Source organism: Diadema antillarum, unplaced genomic scaffold (genome assembly GCF_040938485.1).
Source record: "Diadema antillarum isolate AM-2024a unplaced genomic scaffold, OU_Dant_1.0 scf00000062, whole genome shotgun sequence".
Taxonomy (NCBI): domain Eukaryota; kingdom Metazoa; phylum Echinodermata; class Echinoidea; order Diadematoida; family Diadematidae; genus Diadema; species Diadema antillarum.
This window is the reverse complement of record NW_027270951.1, coordinates 450,516-475,008: the sequence shown is the minus strand read 5'-3', so window position 1 is coordinate 475,008 and position 24,493 is coordinate 450,516. Positions and strand designations below refer to the sequence as shown.

The 24,493-nt window shown below is 39.0% G+C and overlaps 1 protein-coding gene across 1 annotated transcript in view; it reads right to left on the bottom strand.

Annotated features, from left to right (window-relative positions):
• Window positions 1-21,745: 21,745 nt before the first annotated feature.
• LOC139716165 (uncharacterized) overlaps window positions 21,746-24,493 on the bottom strand; it is a 172,228-nt gene continuing 169,480 nt past the window's right edge. The window contains exons 112-113 of the mRNA XM_071627725.1: window positions 23,942-24,079; window positions 21,746-22,027 (exon numbers count right to left, since the gene is read on the bottom strand). Coding sequence (XP_071483826.1) covers window positions 21,860-22,027; window positions 23,942-24,079 — 306 coding nt within the window. The 3' untranslated portion in view covers window positions 21,746-21,859. The remainder of the gene's footprint in view (window positions 22,028-23,941; window positions 24,080-24,493) is intronic.

Genomic DNA, 24,493 nt, shown 5'->3' with positions numbered 1-24,493 from the left:
ATAATTTCCTCAATTTACTTTGTTTTGATTATGCAACCTTATTCTCTTTTAACAAAGAAAGTGAAATGTTCATGTTCTTTTCGAAAAGTGAAAATAAGTTTGAATTGGATTGAACTGAATTGAATTGAATCATGGTAGCCATAAGATGAGTGACTGCCTTAGGCATACACTCTGACGTCGAGTAAGATTGATTTCTTTTTGCTTTATGTGTTTGCTTGGTTTTTCATGGCGTTTTCTTCAACCCAGGTGTGCACGTTGTTTCTGCCCACGCAGGGACCGACACTGTTGTAACACTGATGTAGGATCCTAAACCTCGGGTATATAGGTCTAGATAAAACGAAGAAGTTCACAAGTCTGTAATAAATGTTTGAAGTGCGTTTGGTACCGTGTTAAAGTAAATCAGCACCACTCTGCAAGTGCAAATCCCCTTATTCGATTGGATTAATTCCTTCCCGAACTCTGACCCACATTTTGTTGTTTTACTTTACCTTCTTTTTTTTTCATTCATCATTCACAGTAGCTGAAGTAAAGAGCTGTAAACTATTTTCTTTTGTGTTACCATGGCGCCGCAGAATGTTAAATGGCGCAGGCCCAAAGACGACAGGCGAAAGTTCGACAGACCTCTGGAATGGATTGATAGGCGCATACAATTTGTTAAACTGCAGCTCGAGTTCTTTCTTTATTCCTGTCTACGAATATTGTGTACTTAGTCGGGTGAGTCGACCTTTTTCGATCTGTTATAGCCTTCGAGGAGGGTCACTGTACTTTAGACAACAACGCAGAACTCAAAGGGCCATCTTTTGACACCTTTTCGCACCTCATCAACGTGACAGGCAACCCCCCGGTGGATGAACCTACATAATTCGCTTCAACAAGGTCTCCCGTGAAAGTATTGTTCCGAATTCCCCGCCATCAGCACGGGAAGGACGCCCACCCACCATCTCTCTATTGTTCCCTACATCTCTCTGCAGTCGATGATAATAAATTGCCGACTCGTCTCAGAAAGAAGATAACTCTTAACCTTTTGTTCGGCAGTAGAAGTTTTTGGAGAAAGAGCACAGTACTTCTAAAGCTCGGGCAGGCCCTTTCATGAGTCAACTCGGGGAAAGTGCAACGATGCAGGTGCAAACAAAACTTTTGCTTTGCGATGTTTTGTTGTTGTCCTATTCTTGTTTCATTTTCTGTGGGAGGCCTATTTCTCAGTTATTCAAAGTTCGAGGTATTATTCTTGTAATCATGTTTTAAGGGTTTTCTTTCCTTGTAGCAATCTCCCTCGTAGGTTCTTTCTCCCCCACCCCACCCCATGGTCTTTCGTAAGTGTCAAGCGGCGTCAAGAAGTGGCCCGATGTTCTTTCGACTCCAGTACTAATGATACCTGTAAAGCACGACATCATGAGAAGGGAAAGAGAAGCAGTTGTACGTGTTTCTTGAGGAAAATTAGAGACAAAGAAACAGACAGACAGACAGACAGACAGTAAGTCAGGAGACAGACAGGGAAAGAAAGAAAGAAAGGAAGGAAGGAAGGAAGGAAGCGAGAGAGAGAGAGGGGAGAGGGATCGAAATAATTATTATTCTTGTAATTGGCATTTTAAGGTTTAAGGTCTGTTTTTATCGGGTTCTTTTTTTCTCTTGTTTTCTTTATATCCTTGATTTTCTACACCTTTTTCCTTTTCTAGATGTTATCTAATTATGTTTAACATATAAAAAGCTGTTAATTCATATAAAGTGAATGTGATATGTATTGCGGTATGATATTTATCGAAATTGAATGTTTTGATATAAATGTATTAACTTCGGAACACAAGATCACCACAAAATCGAAAGAAAAGTTTTCATGTTCTGAAAGAGAAGATACTCGGCTTTCTTAAAGTGACCTCATCAAAACTGAATGTGTCAGCCAATCCCTGTATCTTATGATGGAAAAAAAAGCAAGTAGGAGTGTAGCTTTTTAGACGAGGCGCCTGGCCGTCTAAGGTCAGTGCACTTTAGTCATTAATGAGCATGTGAGCGTTTGTGGAAGTGGAACAGAATGTGGGATTCCAAAGATCCACGGCACACACACTGTGCAGGGATTAGCAGATTAGCCTTAAACTTGGCCGTCCTCTCATTAGCAGCATTCAACTCACGATTATCCCCGAGTGTAAAAGCTGCTGGTGACTGCTGGTAGACTTTTGTAAAGATTCGATGCACCATTATCCACAGCCATTATGGTTGAAAGACTGAGAGAACTTGCACGATACTAGAAATGAGATAAGAAGAAGGTAGATTTGTCCAATTTTCAATTTTCAATATACAACATGTAATCAACGTTTTTGATACTTGATTTGATGCATCAAAATAAGTGTCACCGTCGGGAAACCCTAAAAGCTTCAAATAGGTGGAGTGACGACAATTTATTTACAGCTCTATTTGTAGAACTAAAAAAAAAAAAAGAGAGAGAGACTATATAATAATTATAATTGTGCATGTACATACACATGCACTCACTTACATCCAACTTAGGGGAAGGGGAATCATTATTGCGCGAATCGTGGAAAAATGCAAGCTGATGTACTTTATGAAAAGTTCGTTGAAATTCAGTCTGGAGAAAAGAGATATTCTTCCATCACAATTTTACGAATATGATGAAAACGTATAGCAGGACAGCGATGACAGATTGTTTTAAAACCTAACGAGAAAAATGAAGAAAACATCAATGCGACCGTTGACGGGCACGGGGATAAAGAGAGGCTATACTACAAAAGGGGGGAGGGGGTGATGGTGGCGTATCAACAAGCTGTCTAATTTCCCGGTGTTCAAAGACGCAATGGCACCAACCTGTAATAGAGCAGAAGAGACAAGAGTTTGTAAACATCGTAACGTGGAGGTAATCACTTAATAGATGGTCGCGGATAATGCCCTAGTCTAAAGTCGGCCCACCTGATGAATATTCATGATAAAGAGCGGGCTGTATTATCTCGGTGAAGGTCGGTTTGAGGAAAAAAAGTCCCTGGATATCTCGATCGACTCCTATTTAAGTGAAGGAGTTGTAATGTCGTCTGCCCACTATAACTAGTCTTCACGTATCCTTAAATTGTTAACGACGACATCATCTGCTCAAGGCAACCATGATCACAGAAATCTTATTTTGCGTTAGTACCTTTCTCCTGGTAAAGTTTCTCGTAGGACGAAGGGGAAAGCGAAGGGAGGTTTGTCAGCATTGGAAGTCGCCGCCGAGTCCACGCGGGTGGCCGCTCCTGGGGAACGTCTCCATCTTCGCTGGATCTGGGACTTCTTACGAGAAGTTGCGGAAAGTCGCCGACGATCACGGCGACGTCGTGACCATTAACCTCGGCCCCGTCCGGATGTTGATTCTCAGCAGCGCAAGCGCGGTCCGGGAGGCTTTCGTCAAAAACGCCCAGGACTTCGCCGGTCGGCCGCTGAACTTCACGCTCTCGCTGCTCTCGAGAAACGGATGCGGCATCGCCTTCGCCGATTACAGCGATTCCTGGAGAGCTCACAAGCGGGCAACTGGTGCCGCGCTCCGCAAGTTCCTCAGCCCAAGCGCAGACGGAGATCGTCATCTCGAAGCTGGCAGCACTCTCTCACCCGACCTCGCCCCGGCAGAGAGAGCCATCCTCTCCGAGGCCCTACACCTCCGGGAGAAATTGAGCTCTCTCGTTGACCGTCCACTGAATCCGAGTAGGCATCTGACCATCGCGATCTTGAACGTCGTCTGCGCCCTAACCTTCGGCAGGCGGTACGATGATGATGACCCCGAGCTCTGGGCCTTCGTGGACAGCAACAAAAAGCTGAAGGAAATCTTTCAACCTGGTCATCCCGTTGATATTTTCCCAGCCCTCAAGGTAAATTATTTGTTTTCTACACAATCCCATTCGGTATTCTAACCAAATTCATTGCCACGAGAAACGCCTCAGCCTTCCATTATTCGCCCCTTAAAAACGAACTTCTCCATCAATACCTCACCATGCAATAGACCCAAAATATTGGAACTTTCAATTTAAGTTTTACCGAGGTTGCCAGTCTGTATTTTGACGATAAAGTTAAGTTTTCCGAACATAGTGTGTTGATTCATGAACATTTGAATCATTTTGAATATAGCATAACTGAATTAGATTTTAATCATTTTGAATGCTGTGTATCGTATTGGTACATGCATCAGTCATGTCAGTGTAAGATTTGCAGTCAGCTATACGTGAAGAAAATTGTTTTGTGTTTTTTCTTACACAATTATGTTTGTCTGCTTGTTCTCTCTCCCTTGGTCGTTCTTTTTTTTCAATATGCTAATTAATGTCATTATTTTTACCCCGTATTTAGCCATTTATAGATATACTTGTGTCTATGACACAAGTTTTTTTTTTTATGTAATGCCTTCATTTTCCCCATTGTCAGTGTAAAATTGTTATCTGCTGGTAAGAGGGATATTTTAACATAAAGTCTGCTTTTTAAAGGTGATGGGTATATAGTAACTATCAGTGGGAATCAGTGGGAATGCTGGGGATGATTGTTCCAATCATTGTGGGATTCATTTAAGAGTACAGCATTTGATATCTATTGTGTGAAAATTGTTTGCTTCAGAATGGACTCATATTCAAGTAATGTGCAGCTTAATGCCCCGTCACTGTACAGGCATGCTAACCTGGGAACATTAAACTGCACATTACTTGAATATGAGACCATTCTGAAGCAAATAATTTTCACACAACAATAGATATACAATGTACTCTTAAACGAATTCCACAAAGATTGGAACAATCATCTCCCAGCATTCCCACTGATTTCCACTCATCAGTTACTAGCCATCTTCTTTAAAGGTGTTCAAAATGTATAAAAATGTCAACATTGTTGTACTGATTTGAATGAAAACAAATAGGATTGCATTAAATTGAAGTGAAATATCATCACCAAGTAAACTCTACCAATGGCCATAATATCAATCAATGTAGGGAAGGCTTAAAACCTTGAAAGTGAAATGTAATGAATAGAATTATGTATATGATAGGCAAAGCAAAGTACGGTTGTTGGATTACTTGGAGACATGTTGTTTTTGATGACATCAGAGAAATGCTTATGCGTAATATGATGATGGTCTCCTGTGTTTCTGTTATATCTAGAGTGGCTTAAACTGTCTTTTGAACGACATGTTTTAAGCGCATTTACTCGTTTTCATTTTGCATTTTAATAGAATAATGTTTGATATTTGAATCAATCATGAATCTGTTTCCACAGTTACATTCAAATGGCATTTTGCTCAAGTTCGTTCAATTGCTTTTGTATTACATTTATATATATATATATGAAAAAAAGATATTCAGAAATTAAACCAAATCAATCAATCAATCAATCAATCAATCAATCAATCAAACAGGTGGCAGCTTATGACATCCAGACACTGCTTCTGGCAACCAACGGAGTTTACTTTTCTTTCCTTCTTTTTTAACGTTTATTAGAACAATCAATGTCCATGGCTTCATACAAACATTTTGTAATATTTTTAGATGTGATTATTTCTTACTGGTTTCTACTTATTGTGAGACCACAGGGGGGCGGGATGGAGGAGGATTAAGGCGACGTCTGTGGTAGATTTCTTTTAATAATTCTGCATTGAAGTGCTTTTAAAGCAAGATAATCATAAAACCGTATGTACGTATATTGTTCTTCAAACCCCGTTCTCTCTCATATCAACATCATGCGACATGTTACAGAATAATGTGAGCCATCTAAATTTCTATGAGAATGAGGAACATACTTTAATGTCAGTGAATTATAGGCCTTACAAGTAGTGGTCCCTGTTGTGTTATCTGACGTGTCTGTCTGAAAGAAGAATAGATCCACAAGTTTGCCCGAAACAGATTCCGTCGAGATATAATCTTGCCAACTGATATTATTTTTGAAAGCCCAAGGATTATCAATTCAAAAATGTTATATAATTTACAATTATACATCAAAATAACAAACACGCAAATTCATGCAAAACAGTCGATGCAAAAGTATTTATTGACGATTGGTTAGTTCTTACTGGGAAGTGTGATGAATATAATTATGGCATTTCGTAGTCTTTCCAGAAGTCTTAAATGGACACGAAAGCAACAACAACCAAACAACAGAGTGACGGCGATGCATTGCAAACTAGAACACCATAAGTTTTATCTGTTTATACGGATTCTGATTTAGAGTCTGAAGAGATTTTATCGTCTTTTAGTCAATAAAGATTGGGATATCTCATCTTTTTGTTTATCTTGTGGTACTTGAAGATATGACTTTTGTTTGAAGAAGGTGATAATCAGACACGAAGCTCTACGTGGATAAAGCTGCAAATGTTTGACCTGAAAACTGGCAATAGTACAGCTAACCCGAACAAAGATCGACCCAGTTACATCGTGTCATAGTTTTGTCTTACACGACCATTACCCAAATTTCTCGTTCAGCTAAGTCAATCAAGAAACTGTACCCACCCCCATCAGATAAAGACAAAAATAATCAAGTCTTTCCTCAACACACACACACACACACACACACACACACACACACACACACACACACACAAAGCGATCGGTATAAGGCAGACTTGTGTTTTAGGTTCTATAGTCTCTTTGTTTTCCTACTTTGAAGTCATTTTAATTTGATTTGCCAAACGTCAGTGTATTTAAACCAGAGTGAAATACGGACGTGCGCCTGAAGCTCACCTAAATCTATAGTACTTCCACATGCTTATAGTTGCACACGCACACACCTTAGTTCATGGGGAAGTAATACAGATGGAAAGACAATGCTTTAATCACTACGCTTTGCGCTCTTCTGCAGCGTCTAGAATGGTATTATAATTATAAAGTTTGGTTGTGGCGCCACAGGAGAATGGCTTTTGACCAATCCTCCTATAGACACAACACCAATTAAGACTGTGGAGGCAGTTTTCATTTCGGAGCAGCGTAATAGGGAGTTGAAGGTGATAATCCATGTGGGGTCTTTCGCTACAAAACACATCTTTGAAGATATTGGACAACGCTTTAGAGATGATAACAGACGTGGATGTAGGTCTATTTGTAAGTGTGTGTGTGCGTGTGTGTGTGCGTGTGTGTGTGTGTGTGTGTGTGTGTGTGTGTGATTGTAATGTGTTTGTGGCTGAAACTTCCCCAAAGAATTGCTGAATGAAGGAGATATCCCAAGCCTTATTCAAGAAAACATTGTGGAAAGATATACATAGGGCCTACATAGTACTCCGTCACAATTATCTTTTAGAAATATTGACAAAACTCATTATCAATTCGTGTTTTATATTTCTTTTCCTTACAACGTAGAATAGACTTTGAAATATTGATAAAACTCAATTTGTGTTATATTTCGTTTCCTCAGAACTTAGAATACACTTTGAAAGTCTGTAACACACGACAAGAAACCAAAGGGTGGGTATCAAATTTCTGGACGTAAAATTTTCAAACAGAAATATTAAAAGATGTTCCTGTAACCAGTTTTTCAGCCCGTAGTGCCATCTATCACAGAATGCATTAAAAAAATCATAAATGAAACTGCATTTCACTTATTGAGAGTTATATTCCCTTCACTTCAATGTCCGGAGATATTGCAGTGAGGTATTGTTCATTAGCCACGCCAAATACAAAGTAACTGCCTTGATCATTGAAAATCGCATGGAGTTTGCTAGTGTTTCTGTTTGTTTGTTCGTTTGTTTGTCTATTTTTAATGCAAAAACGATGTCGTTGTTTTTTTTTAATCGTTAGGTCATTATTATTTTCTGCATGACTCGGCGTTCAGTACAAAACAAATCTTCTTGAATGGCTTGATTTGACCTTGCACGATGTACGTATAGGTACACTGAAGTAACAATCAAACCTTGTTTTGAGAACATAGCATTTCAAATTAGGAATAATTCTTGTTAGTTTCAAAAACTTCCTGAAAGTTTAATTTCTTCGATCATATTCACAGAATCTTTAAGAGTGAAACATACAGTATCTTTGTATTATAAGGTTTTCCGATTTGCTTTCCAACGCAAGTATAATGATGCAATCGGGGGCTTTAATTTGCCTTCCAAACTAACAGTTGAAATGAATAAAGTTGAAACGAGACCGCGCTGCTTTGACTAATCTTATATGATGTTGAAAGAACAAACAAAACCCTCATCAAAAAGATGTATGTAATACATATAGATATGATCTATCAATATTGACGGGGTGCATTGGGGCGGGGCTTAAGTGCTGAACTCATCTACTGAATATTCATAATCACGAGCTGTTTGATTAACGATCGCCAGTTCTGCTATACCCTCTACAAAGTACAACGAACCGTATTACTGAACTAATCTTGATTGATATGGTGTCAACTTATCCCCCACACCATTCTTGTTCGGAAAACTTGTAAAGAGCTTTACCACAAAGGTCCAGAATTGTCTTTTGATACATTTGCGTTCCCCCTTTATGCTAATTTCTGTAGGTCGCAGGGGCCCTCACACAAAGGCGTTGTCAATGCCGGCATTCTCCGACGAAACACTTGCTATATTTCTTCCCTAAGCTGCCCTGAACGAAGAACACCCTTTTCTCTCTCTTAGAGAAAGAAAGGATGAACGCTTCTTTTATCTTCGAGATCACACTGGTAGCTTCGCTGATATCTGTCACATTTTGGACTTTTCAGAAAATTTATGTTTCAGAGTATGTCCTAAATCCTTGTTTTATGCACTTAAATGTTTATTGCTGCAAGCGAAGAAGTCCGTTTCCCTCAGAAGGTCCATTGTAATAATACGTTTGTGGTACAGGAACGCTGTATCCAATGTGATGTCAGTCTGCAGTCCTGACCAACAAGTGTCATTGCGGTGAAGGAGGATCATCAATGGTTGCTCTTATTTACCTTACGATACATGGACTATTATAATTATGTATCTTCTCTTTCTTTTCTTTTCTTTTCTTTTAAGTGTAAAGTAGTTCAATATGATTTGCCAGTAACGGGATACAAGTGCCGAAGAGAATAAAGTATCTCTTTAAATTGTTGATCAATCGAAGAAATGAGGCGGCATCACTCACGAACGACCTTGCCCGATTCAAAATGTCCGATAGGCATAGTTATTTAATTTGGAAGTACACGCAACCTGGCTGCGTGCTAAATACTATCATTAGTTTGTTTTCTGTCCTCACGTCATTGCCACTTAACAGTAGTGCAAATAGCACGAAAAACCAACAAAGTGAGAAAAGAGCGAGAGAGACGATGTCAAGATATACAGAGTCTAAAGTTTAAAAGCATGACGAATGACTCTTTGCCGGCGTGCCGAGTTGTTATCAAGTGCAAAAAAGTACAGGAAGCCCCCAACACATAATGGGCGTATTGTCAATCAAGAGCTTGATATTCAATATTTGCATTGCTTCCTTCTGATGTGACTTGATGGGGTTGTATAGTGAAGTGATATGTTTCTCTCCCTGTCACAAACTCCTTCTTCTCCGAAGACAACCAGGGTAATTTGGGACGGTCACAGGTGTCATTCTTTGTTTAGTGCGATAACTTTGTCACGCAAGATAGTTCAACAGAAGAGCAGAATTCTCCCAGATTGATAAGAAAGTACACCTTACCTATTTTGTAACCTTTAGCATAAATTCGAGTACTCCATCTTCGTTAGCAAAATCATCTGACGTTTGCCAAATCTGATAATGCCTTAAGGTTGAACTTGATGGATTTTTTTTTCTTCTAACAACTTTTCAGAGGTGAATTGCCGGTGTGCTGACACGCATGGTTGCACTACTTTACTAGGTTGCATACAATTACATAGTTACTGACAATATATTATTGTCTATGTCAGTACCGTTGTGGCATACTTTTGGGGGCTGTAGGCCTATATGTTGTATACGGTTCCCAGGTTCTGAAGCGTGCCAAGCGATGGTTTTGTTTTGTTTTGTTTTTTGTCTGGTTTTGTTTTGTTTTGTTTTGTTTTGTTTTGTTTTGTTTTGTTTTGTTTTGTTTTGTTTTGTTTTGTTTTGTTCTGTTCTGTTCTGTTTAATTTTGTGATAGTTTTCTTGTCTGGTATTTGGGGGCACACATGTTCGAAACCTCGCACAAGAAAACGAAACTGACATACATGATGTAAGTCGTGATGCAACTCATCAAGAACTACATTAATATACATGTGTAATACATTATATATAGTAAGTGTTTGTTATAATAATAATAATTATACTACATGTATATTCGTAATTCGTATACTGTAATAAGTTAAGTACCTGTTAAGTACCTGTAATATTTATGTATGTATGTGTGTGTGTGTGTGTGTGTGTCCTCTCTGTCAAAATATTGTTAACGTATTTTGTAAAACTTGCATTTGAGTAAAAACATGATAGCCGCGGTCACCCTGGCAAAACTTCGAAATCTTAAGGATCACTATCTTAAACTTCTCGATCTTTTGCCAGTGTGACTGCGGCTATTGAGGACCAAAATCTGACAACCTCTTGTAAAAAAAAAAAATCTCGGAAAAGAGTGTTTCGCCGTTTTAAGCCGTCGTACGGCAGTTCAATGACCGCTATTCCAAGTCCAACATGTTAAGGGAAAATCATACTTACACGCCCGACATTTCACAGTAACATTTTTTTTCCGTCACTGCTGAAGAAAATATACAAATTCGTCGTGCAGATAGATGGTGCACGAGGGGAGGGGGGAGCTTTCAATGGCGCATTTTGTTTCACTCCCTCGCCGACAGCCTCGGGTCCAAAGTTACTACTGATCCGATCTCCAAGGCGACGGCTCGCGCCCGCCCAAAATGTCACGTTATCAATTTTAATCCCAACTGACTGTAAGATATTACAAGAATCACAATTTTCATGAAAGTCAGTACCCTTGAATGCGTTATCTCAAAGCTGTTATCATTTTGATTATATCATTAGGGCCTACCGTCATGATTGCTACGATGATTATGTTAACATGAACTGCCTTTAAATAGAAGATTATTCAATAATGATTACCATAATATTATATTGGGTAATGACAGTAATGATGGCAATCATGGTACATTTTACCCTATATCATGATTAGTGTATTAATTGTCGTCATATTTGCGAAAACACTATTATGAACATTATATTTTTGTAACTGTTATCTCCTGTAACATTTTGCCACGTATATATACATAGTATTCTCAAATTTGACATTGCGCGCTTGTGGCATGAGTAAACATGTTTCCGGGTAACAAACTGTTACCTATATTAGGAACTAAAAATAAAATAAAATGAAGATGTGGACAAATTGACACTGTAAATGAGGGTGAAATGTTTATGCAAGCATGTCGTCACGTTTCAGGGTATGAAATGAACATCCTATGCGTTAATTTTCTGAATATCTTTATAGTAACACTTAGTTTCTTATAAGAGTTAACACCAGTACGCAGCGTGTATTACGTCTTTTCAACTCGTTTTCGTCAAATCAAAGTGTGTTATATGCGTCATGCAGAACCATGTTGTCAAGTAGCAGAAAAGTTGAAGCATTGAAAGGATCTTCTCTTTTCAGCAAACATTTTGCAGTAATAGGGAAAAGCCAAAGCAGTGTATACACTTTGGTATATTTGATAGCATGTTCTGCCAGGTGTGCACGACAAAAGAGCGGGCGGCTTCTGTGATGTGAAGGACAGTTCATTTTGGGACATCTGAGTGAGTGTGTAAGGTCGATCGTGTGATTCCCTGTGTTTTATATAGTGAAGCAGAATATTTCTCAAGCGCTTTTGGGAACTACACAAAGCACATGAAAAATATATTTCCTTTTCCTCCGTAAAACATAGTAGCTTCAAAGGCACTGTTACTTATTTTTCGTATGTTGTGTCATCTGATTTTAAAATGTCCGAGCAAGACTTTTAGTGACTTATGTAATTTAGCTTGCGTTGTCAATCAGATCCTAAGGCAGGAATGTTATCTAACACATCAATCACCGTGATAAAAATCCGTAGGGAGAAAATTTGGGAGGAAAAGTAAAACAGGAGCAAAATTCAGAGAAATTCGCTCGCGACGGGACTCAGGATTTTGAAAGTTACACCGTAGCCAGCAACGCTTTTGTGGCTAAGATTTCCCTGGTGGTGCCCAAGACCTTCTGTGAACAGTGATATCATTTCATCGTTATTCCGTCCTTGAAATTCTTGCCTCTGAAAGTGATCCTTGTCTCCTCTGGGTATATACACAAAATGATGAAGCATAATGGCATTCTGCAAACAGTGAAACTATTCTCCTTTTCAGTTACAGTTACAGTTACAGGCAATGTAGGTTGTGACGGTATATTTTATGAGGAAAAACAACAACAACAACTATACAGATTATTTAAAGGAATGCCATCGGGACATGAAATTTTCCTTTGATAAACTTTAAAAAAAAGGAAATTTAAAACGTACATCTCTATATTTCTTCCGAATGAATATGGATTTTCTCATGACATGTATACAGCATCGTCTACTTTTAAACCGTCCCCCCCCCCCAAAAAAAAAAAAAAAAAACTAAATAAATAAACACCGTTGTTGAACCGTTATCACTGCTTATTTTTGTTTCCCTTTTGTTTGTTATTTTCCGTCTGGAGAACATTATCCTCTTTACGCTGTATTTCTTTTTTAATCTCTTCGCTTAATTCAGATATTTCCTTGGAAGAGGCTACAAAATGTGCTCGACCTTCGCACCACGCGCGACACAATCTTACAGCGCGAGTACGACCACCACCTCGCAACCCTCGACTCGGAACACATCCGCGATTTCACGGACACTATGCTCGTTCATGGGCGCGACCACAACGCCAACGTGTGCGTATCCGCTCTCAAGAAACCGAAGCGCCCATGTGCCACGGGCGACGACCCGGACGACGACCCGGACGTCCACACGGACGACGGGCGTGGAGACACCATGAAGGAAGACGAGGTCGTGATGGCGATGTGGGAAGTGTTCGCTGGAGGGTTCGAATCGACTCTCCAAACGATGCGGTGGGCAATGGCTTACCTCGTGCACTATCCACAGGTAAACATGGTAAAGGAGGGCTACGTAAAACTGTGCTTAGAATCAGGACGAATGATGCAGGGCTGGAAAACTTTATCAGTGGAATGTTTCCTTCTCGATTATTAGCAAAGCCAATACATTACGATTTTCAGTAACTGTAATTTATGCAACTATGAATGATTCCTGTTTTATCAACACTGCCGATGCTAGATTTGCAATTTGTTCATGTTTATGTCAAAGTTCCATGCAACAGGTAGAGAAAATATAATCTTTCCCATCACTATGAAATGTGATAGCATTAAATTTATGCATACGATATGACCAGCAAATGCCGCAAAATCTACATTACAATATGACATTGATTAATACATCTTGCAATCACAAAATGTAGAGTCCCCTTATATCACATGATAAAGATGACTATTCTATGTGTCAACGATTGCGCCAACGTCTAAATAGGATAATTCTTGAGAACAACAACTCGTTGGATAAACCTCAAACCTGGGCCCCGTTTCATAAAAATTTGATTATGATAGCAACTCTTGCTGGGATGGCAATTGTCATGGTAACGACAAGAATCGAGCTTCCTGGTTGGCTGTTGCTATTGGAAGTTGCCATTCCAGCAAGAGCTGTTTTCCTAAACATCTTCTATGAAATGGGGCCCTGAAATTCAGCATTTTTTTCCCGCCAAGTTTACATCTTCCTAAGATGGCCAAGTCGCCTCCACTGCATATGGAAATGCGCAGTCTGTAATGCCATATGCGTATTGATTTAATTATGGCACGCAAGTCACACGGTGTTAATCGTACGTCAGTGTAGGGCAATGCAACTAGATAATGAAGGCTGATTTGATATCACAGGAGATTAGAAAAAAAAAGTAAAAGAGTACGTAATAATCATGAGGTATCGCGCGGTAATTATATACGTCTACCTTGTTCACCAAGACCAGGGAGGTGTTATACAACTAGATGGAGTAGCAACTCTTTGTTACCATGAAAACAGATATTCAGGGTTCTAAAGCATTACAATTGGATGTCTAACATTCCTATTTGCTCTAAAATCGTGCTCGACACCGCTCTAGCTCCAAGACGAAATTTGAAAGCGAAGAAAACTTGTCACATTTCACTGAATTACAAGCTGTATTTTAACGTAAAATTCTGAATGGAATACAGTGGACTCCCGTTATAACGATTTTTCTTTCGTTATATCGAAATTTCGTTATAACCGAACAAATAACAATAGATATACATAGAATGGATAATGTTGAGGCCTGAATTTTTATTTTGTTGTTACCGGAATTTCGTTATAACCGTGTGTGTTATGACGGGAGTGCACTGTATTCGAATTTGTTTAGAATAGTTTCGGAAAAAATTCAAAGTTACAAACAATATATTTTATTTCTCCTCATAATGCAAACATCGAAATAAAATGAAAGATACGTTCTCTTTAAAACTTAAAACAAGTCCTTTCTGCTGTATACAAGATAGAGTGCTAGTCCTGATTACTGATACTCTTTTTGTCAAGACACCTGGGTTCAGCTTCTCGGAGGTGACGATCATGACTCCAAAGGAGAGAAGAGGTAATTTTTCCATCTGTAACACCTTTCTGTTTAAGACACTATTGTCAAATCGTTCTCATTCGTTACACATCGGCAAATCATTCCTCCTGTATTGCTCCATGTCACACAGGTACAATCTCGCCTGTGGAGGGAGCTGGCCATCGTACTCCCAGCTTGTACCGCCCCTCGCTGGAGCGACCGCTCGAGGCTGCCGTACCTGCACGCCGCTATCTTGGAGCTCCTACGTCACAGCTCCTTGTCGTCCCTCAATGGCGTACACCGAGTGACACGTGATACCCGTGTGGGCGGGTACGACGTTGCCATGGACACGGTAGTGTTCTGCAATCTATGGTGGATACACCATGACCCGCGAAACTGGAAAGATCCAGATAACTTCAATCCAGGCAAGTCATATTTCTCATTATTTTCTTTAAACGTTTAACCTATCGATTTCAAGTACCTGGTTGGTGCTGTACGACATGCTAATTTCAGAATTCCACAGGAATTGAGTTAATTGTCATCTACATGTTTAACCAGTCATCAGCTTTTGAAAGATTTTGATAGGCCTGCGTGAGTGTATTATGCTTGCTTGGTTACATGAAAGAAAGAGAGAGAGAGAGAGAGAGAGAGAGAGAGAGAGACAGACAACCCCCCCCCCCCCCCCGCCCAAAAAAAAAAAAAAAAAAATACAGACACAATGGGAGACAGTCGAGCAAATAAAGAGAAAGAAGAAAACACGCCATGTTGTGTTTGGTTCCCTCGCAATTTCACTTTAATTTCATTTTCCCGCGATGATTATGCTGTGTTAACGCAGTCAGTACTGGAAGCAAGCCATGAGACACGTCAGTGGAAAATTCGTGGGAGCGCCGACACGCGATTAGGACTGTTCGTTCAAACTTCTGATATCCTATTCTAGGACCTCAAAGTACCCTCAACCGCCTGATTATAACTGTTTCATCTTATTCTACCAAAAGAAACATCTTCCGAGTGTGATCATGATTGGTGGTACATTGTAGGCCCCTTCCCTGTATTTACACGCCTATTCTTAACAACTTGAAATGCGAAAACTCGTGTGCAACCATAAGATAATCAGTACGAGTTTACTGCGTATATGTGTACGTAGTTGCTTTGTCAGGCTACCGACTCGCTTCGAATACAGTGCCAGGTAGCTACAGCAGGATCACAGGACCATGATGATTTATATTTGGGATGTGTATTGACCAGGACTTATTCATTTTCTCATTATTTGACAGAATGATGCTGTACATCTGTTGACAATCTTACTAACAAATTGCTTTTCTGAGTAAAGTTCGAATGCTTAAGTGATTTTATTTTTTGTTGCCTGCCTTTAACAGACAACTTCCTCGACGAATCAGGAAAGGTTCACGTTCCAAGACACTTCATGCCGTTCAGCATCGGCCTCCGTACCTGCCTGGGTGACAAGCTCGCCAAAATGTCCCTCTTTGTTAACTTGGGTATGCTGGTGCAGGCGTTCACCATCGAACCGACGAGTACACGAACACCACCGAAGTTGACGCCGACGAGTCCCGAACCAATCCGGATCATAGACGAATACGAGATCGTGCTGCGATCGCGACCACTGATGAAGCCCTCGGTTGGCTGCGAAGGTGCCGAAAGTCTCACAGTCGTCGGTTCCGTCGGGCAAATGACGCCTGTTAGAGAAACCGGCTGACGACTTCAAAGTCGCGTTAGAGGTACATAGAATGAGAGAATAATCACTCAATAAATGTATTCAATTGTATACCTTCTTGTATGGCAGAAGGACGATCATCTCTATCGATATCTTCGTAGCCCTATTGACAACCGCGTGATCAATTTGTACGCAAAATTTTCGGGGTAAGATCAATGAGAAAGGAATGCCCATGCTTAACCAGGTCTGAGTGATTGTAAAATGGCTCATGTTCAATGTCTTATGATGTACATTATTTCCATACAAAAATAGATATTGTTTATATACGCGGTACATGTATCTAATGGTCATACCCAGTTGGAAGCATTGGAAGTGTAGGGCCTAAAGGATTTAATCTTTTGACCAAGATAAATGTTAGCACCACCACATCTTGGGTAAAAAAAAAAAAAAACGTTTGATGTACAAACGTACTTTGATAAAGATCAAGACAAAAAATATCATCCTTATTATCTATTTTGGTGGTGATCGGGATCTGGATCCTTATCCAGTGGTCAATTTGAAGAAGGATGGGTGCAACAGTTCTTTGTCATTTACTGATGATACAGCATGATGTGCTTTCTGCTGCCTACAAAGAAATGTCTTTCCCTTCGTAAATGCTCCTTTCATTGGATATTGATTAGTCTATGTCGATGATAAATTTGCAAGTTCTGTTCATCACATTGTGTAATGTGTTCTGCTGTCCCGTAACATTGAAAATTAACTATAATAATATCATTTTGTACTTGATGTCGAAAAAATGCAGAAATAAGACCAAACTGATATGGAAACTTGTGGAGGGTTATTGCGCTGTTTCACTGTCTGTCATTTACCTACGTGAGATAGCTCCTGTGTATTATACACGTACGTCCTTGAAAGGGAATGGGTGCGTATTTGTGTTGTCTGTTTTATTAACACAACAGCAACAGAAAAACCTCAGCATACCCGTTCTCAACTTGACAGTGAACAACATTCAGATCAAAAAAGGAATATTTTCCGTCTCTCTTTATTATCAATAATAATAATAATAACAAGAATAATAAAAAGAATTACTATTTGTTTATGTGTTTCCATATAATAACGACACAGCATACTATGAATTTTAATTTATACGGCACCTGTGAAACCAAATGATCTACTACGTGGGCGTATTCATACATAAACAAACTACAAAATGATTGGAAGTGTGAACAGCGGCTGCATTTGCAATAATGTTTAAACATATCAAACATTACGTAAGATCTCGGATATATTGAATGATGACAAGTTTGTAAATGATGTCCATAATCAATATTATCAGTCAAGTCTGATATTATATACAGAACACATATCATTAAGTGATCATACAGCTTTCCGAGGTACATGTACATTACATAAATTTACAAATGTGGTTACATATGACAAATAAAAACATTGAAAGACTTTTACTAAATTACACTTTATTTGGGGGCAGATCAAGGCCTCTATATTCCTATAGTACTGTGCAGTTACACCCTCGACACCACATGAATCCATTGATATTTCTGGAAATACACATAAATTGATAAAACCCTGATTGTGAAAGGGAATAAAGAGTAATAGTAGCCATGCTATCATCAATACGAATAAATTGAAATGAAGGCTACCTTACCTATGATTTTTTAATGTTGCAAACACATTGAAATGCCTGAAAGGCAATGAAAATTCAGAAGGCAAAAATTCATGTCGTTGCTGTTGCTGTCTGCTTGTATCTACATCTGAGTGTTTTCATAGCCAATACTTTGGTCTTCAGATACAAGTCGAATCCGGCTACGTAATTCAAAATCCATTATGAACTCTTTTTTTTTTTTTGCCTGTTTTATTTTAATTAAAAGAATCCCTAAATACACACTGTCCACTGGACTCACTTAATCTTTTACAAGGAATGAAAGTCATATGGGTATCAGCAATTTCAGTAGTACATGTACTTTCTTTCTGAGTTGTAAATCTAACTACAAAGAACAACGCTACAGCTTTTTCTCTTTTTTTTTTTGTCTCTGACAAAGTAGCTTGCAGTATGAATACATGAATACATAACAATGGTTGTCAACATTAAAGTACGACCCACAGTAAATGTATTTGAATGAAAACTAGTTATGCACGCCCATAGTTCCAAAGCAGTGATACAAGGGTACACGGTTCGAGCCATCATTATGTAACACATATGATATATTATATATAGAAATATATATTCATTCATTCATTCATTAGAATTTGAACATCTTCCTTTTTTTACCCTTAAATATAGAGTGAGATTTTCCTCCACACATTCAAGGTAATAAGAGAATAAGGAAGACAATGTCCAGTAACACATATAAATCAAACACATCAAAAAGTTCTGGCTACTTTAATATTGATTACCACATACAAACCACTGGCATAACTACCGCAGGGCTGCCAACTCTCACGCATTGAGCGTGAGACTCACGCATTTTGGTCCTTTCTCACTCTAAAACTTTATTTCATTTGCATGCATTTCTATTGATCTCACTCATTTTGACTCCTAAATTATAGCATTGGCCTATGGGAGTCTCACTCTCAACTAGTTTCCAGTGTTGGCAGCCCTGCTACTGAGTTGAATACTGCTAGCTTACAACTACTCTGTAGCTCCCGATTATGATTCATATTATATTCAGACTACCAACACACGAGCATAAAGATTATAGAAGTGTACTTATTTTGCTAATCTGATGATCATTATGAGGTGATGCGGTGAGGTACATGTAACAACCAATTACTTTACCACAAACTCACACATATTTATGACACACAATATCTTTTATATCAAAATAATTACACAAAAATGAAATGACAGTTATGCTTGATAAAAAATCATGGCTTAATTACTGCAACAACATGGAGGCTAGCTTTGATAGAAGCTACATCAAAAATCATAATTCAAACTTGTAAAAACAGCAAAGGGTTGAAGTTTCAATGGAAGCATTTGAATGGGGGGGGGGGAGCAAAAAAAATATGATGAGTAAGAATGGCTTCAGAGATAAAACAACAAAAAGGCATACAGCCCCACAGGCTCAAAATCATTACTAGCATCATCAAAACAGCAAAGCAAACCCACAATCACCAAGCTTTGGTTATTTTGTAACAAAAGAATCCAAGTACATAGCTAATGAAATAACAAATACAAAATTTCAATGGACTTTACAACATTCCATCATGTTTGGTTCACCTTTGACATATCAAAAATCGGCAAGGTGTGTTTTGTACGCCTCTTTATAAATCATCACATCCTGTAGCCAAGATGTTAGCGATCACAAATCACATTTAAGTTACACTTGTTCCTTGGCATGTCACACTTAATCTGTGCACCACCTCATCGCTTAGTGCACATTCTATCTTCTCACTTTGGTTGAATGAACAATCATGCGTTCCTCTTTTCGCTCAAAACAAAAGAGGGTAAAGGATCTAAAAAACATGGATGCATTTGGCTGCAGCTATCACTATGCAGGATGGGATGAAAGGATCTTTCTGCAAAAGCTTGAAAACAGAAACTGACTTAGCATACACCACAGGATTTTTTCTTTTCTTTTCTTTTTTTACATTTTTCTTTACAATTAAAAGCGCACAACCTCTGAATATAAAGAACAGTGATAAAAGTAGTACTGTATTTGAACGAAGTTTGAAATTTGAAAGCATGTCAGTTGAAAGACGAGTAAAGGAGAATGCTATAAAAGTACTTGCAAAAGCTATGACACTAAAAACAAGTTCAATATTTGATGCATCATCAATTAACAATACATAACCCTTTCTGCTTTTTTTAAATCATGGAATTTTGCATATACTGTAGTTATATTGCTTGCATACCAACCTTTCTGATTTGGAAGCATTATCTTCCTTACACCATATTCACCCTCAGTACATTCCCAATTATGGTGACTCCATAGTTATGTGGGCTTTGTACCAAACCGATTGCATCTCATGGAAAATTAAGGCACTGAGAGTTATGACATTGTCTCTTGCAAGGCTCATATATATTGTGCAACATAGGGTATACAGGTCAAGCTTTGAGAGTATCAACAAAACACAATACACTACAGTATCCCATGCACATACATGTACACATTGTCAAAGATGCGATTTGGATTGTCAATACAGAATCACAATGTACCAGAAGAAGGGTAAAAGGGGGCAGCATAGGTTTCAATAGGGATTGTCAGTGCATGGTGCATATATGTATGAAGAGGTAGATTTGAATTGTCCTTTGAGATCAAGGAGGGTGTTGGGATGGAGTGTCATGATTGTACTTATCATATATGGACTTTTGCCATTCTTGCATATAAATGTACAGTGTTCTTTGTCTCGAGATTTGGCAGGGCAGTATGATTGTGCTTGGTACAAATGTATGGACTTACTGCCTTTTTGCACGTACAGTAATAAAATGCTCTGCAACCTTAGATTTGGCAGGGTGTCATGATTGTGCTTGGTACATTGTATATGGATTTATTGCCTTTCTGCACCTGCAATGATAAATGCTCTTTACCTGGAGATCCAGTAAGCCATTATGATTCTGCTAAGTTCATGGACTTATTGCCTTTTTTTTTTGGGGGGGGGGCACAAACAGTGACAAGATTCCACCCCCTTTCCCTTTGAGATTTGGAATGGCATTTTGATTGTGTTTCTACCATGGACTTGCTGCCTTTCTGTACCGATAGTAACAAAATGTGCCTCACCTAGCTAAACTAAGTCAGTATGGGTTTGTCCTATCTACAGATCACATCTGTCATCCATTTTTCGGTTGCCTTGACTGAAAATTTGACATCAAATGACCCAGGGTGTCATCATTCCCTTCCACAGAATAGCATGTCAGAGCATTGACAACTTACGCATAGAGTCAAACGTTTGGCATCATGCAAACATGACCGCAACATTCACAACATCTACAAGTTGGGGACATGAAATCTATGGTCAAATGGACATTGCGAGAATATGAGAGAGAGAGCTTTCTGACATTTACCCATTCAGTCGGACTGCAAAAAAAATAAATAAATAATAATAATAATAATAATAATAATAAATTAAATCTTGACATTATGAACTGTGAAATCCTATTCAGGTTTGTCAGAATGCATATACACATAATATTCTGAGGTTAACAACCTTTAATAGCAGCTAGTTTTCTCTCTCTAAAAAAAATGTAAAAACTGAAGTGGTAATTAGTGTCCAGCTGATATCACTTTTGATGTGTGTCTTTCTCCAGACCTCCACAGCAACACTGACACAAAATTATCACGGTGACCTATGTAAGTAATCTGTACTGCCTTGAAGCAAAAAGACATTTGATCTTACAAAGATATACATACATCAGCGTACTTGGTAAACTGGCATTCAACGAGTTTGTATAATATACCACAATTTGCCTACTACCAGCTAAAATCAACCTGCCCATATGTATAATTAGCATATCTTCTTTCTTATCTGGAGAGTAATACTCAAAAAAAGAATCTTAGATATACACTTCCTGACTGTTCCTGACTGTTGCACAGTCATGGTTTCAGAAATATCGACACAAAATGTCTCCATCAGTCATGTTGCTGCTGCATACTATCTCCTCGAAGTCCAGCGAAAATTTGAATGCAGCGTACCGTGAATGTTCATGATAATCAGGACGAGGAGGCGGACCCACAAATCACGCTAGAGTTTCGTCAAGTCAGCCTGTCTGTTTCGCGGGAGCGAGTCCGTCGCAACCTCGATGTCGGGCTCAAAGGCGCGGTTGATGACGCTCACCTCGCCGACACTCACCTGGGAGTCTGTGTCGTCTTCGAGCCCGTCTGTCTGTTGCTTGGCAAAGTTGACAAACACCTGCAGATGGAAATCACACACACACACACACAAACATCAAAGAAACATTAATTGGGTTTTAATTTCATATCTGTAAGTTCAGAACTTGACTCAAATATTGAATACACAGAATGACCTCCATTATCTGGCCATCTCTCACCCAAACTTCTCTATCATCCGGATGTGTAATTCCAAAGGTTCGTTAGTACACACCTTCTTTTCATTTTCAGATTAACAAACTTTTGGAATAACAAAAATTTTCATTTTAGGAATAAAGAACCTTTTTGATTGATAAGCATTTTGTGTCCTAGTCAACACCAGAAGGCATGCGATTGCAAAATTTCATCTATCTATCTTCGTCTATCATTATAATGTACATTGTACATGCTCATAAACATTGTTTCTCCCGTATCCGGCCAAAGCGCTCATACGGATGGGTGCTGGTCCTAATATGGCCGGACAACAGATGTTGGACTGTTCACAAAACAACCTCCTGATCACTGGACAGATGTGTGATCCACTGGACCACTAAATTTGATGATTGATTTCATGAATGATTGTTGCTTGCCTAGAAGGAAGTGTTGCAAAATGGTGATCTACTGTTGTAAATTGTGACCGTGCACCACAAAACAAACAAGTCGCACCCCTTAATTTTAAGTAGTGAGGACTCAAAAAAAGGTGAAATGGTTCAACCAAGTCAATCCTGAGTTTTTCATATTTTCTGAAAGAGCTATCCTTCTTCTACATTATTCCTCAGTTTGGTATTATAACATGAATGGGAAAGTGTGTTTTCAGCAGTTTTTCTACAACCCTTTTTGGGGTAAGAGTAGAATGATCAGGTTTGTCTTTACTAGAGGCCGCTTTTCATGTCTTGAAATCCTTTGCACACTCTTCACTTTCAAGTCTAATAACTTTTGAAAGGATGACGCTACTGCTTTGAAAGTTAGCATTAATCGTGGGCAGAATGTGCTAATAGAACATGCTCAATTTTGCTCAATCCCTTCATTTTTGTTGCTCCGGTGGTTTACATCCTGTGTTTTGTCCCTTTCATGGCACAGCTAGTGCGGCTTGGTAAAGATTAAGCGCTTGAATAGACAGTGTACTTCAGAGCCTCTTTTCTCAGTTCACACTTTTCCAGAGTGTTTGCATTCTTTTCAGTATTTAGGTAGGTTAGGGGAGTCCATATGAATTGAGTTATACATCATTTTAAAGCTTAGAGTCTGCTCTTTCAGAATCTGTCCTTAACTGAAAATCTATGTCTGGCGACTTTTTGTTGGTTTCGTGATGCAGGGTCACAATTAATTGTTCATGCTACATGTATCTATAGACAGCAGTGAATGAGAGCGTGTGCTATACAAAAAAAGAAGACACAACAACTCTGGCACCAAGTCAACAGTCAAGAAAGACTATGAATACACACAACATGTAGCACTCAAACAAAATATCAACAAAAAAATCAGGAGCAGTCTTTTTTTTTTTCTGTTTTAACCCATTGAGGAGGGTCTGACTTTGCCATAACACACATTTTCAACAAGACGTCTGTCAAAGTATACTCATGACTAGTTTTCAACAGGTTAATTACACTGCATATTATTGCTGGAAAATGTGATCATTTGATTATCAGCAACATCTTTAGATGGATTAGAGTCATTCACTTATAAAATGCTTCAATATAAACCCGTTGAGGACGAGTCCCAAGTATACTTGGGCAGGTGTCTATGGAAAATGCATGTTGTAGCAAAATCTGTCCGTCCGCAATGGGTTAAAACGTCTGGAGCTGCATGGTCCTACATGCTACCAGAGTCTTTCATATTACATACACCTGAAGCTATGAAGCATTTGGCTCTGGAGCTACAGAAGAAAACCTACAAACACAAAAAAAAAAAGGAAACATGACACAGAACAAGAAAACTCTTTGGATTGGGAAAGGCTTACATCATCTAGCGTCGTCTGGGTGACCGAATAGTCTTCCAGATTGAGGGCGCCCTGCTCTTGCTCCATGACACCAAAGATGGATGCCACCGTGGTGTTTTGCGGTGGCAGCTGGAAGCGGGCCATGTTGTGATGATGTTCCTGTGCGTTGGTGTGAGGAGGAGGAGAAATAAGGAGAAAAGGAAATAATAACACAGATTGAGAGAGAGAGAGACAGCCAAAAAGGTACGAAAAAAGTTTTTTGTTACATCTAGAATTCACACAGCATTGTACACTCTGTAATATTCTAATATTTTATAAGTGGTTTCCAATCATCTCTCAAAAAGTTAAAACCTTAATCCCCCATCTCAACCAAAACTACACCATCCTTTTAAGGGTTAACTCTCTATGTGCCACGTTCGTATGCCCGACTCGAGTCGATCGCTAAATCGCCAAATGCCGCAGTACAATGAAAGCGTTCCTTGCGATTTCATCAGTGTCACATGTAGCTGGCATTTTATGTGGTGATTGACTATCGGGGTGTTCATTATTGGAACTGAAAGTACATTCAAAGTT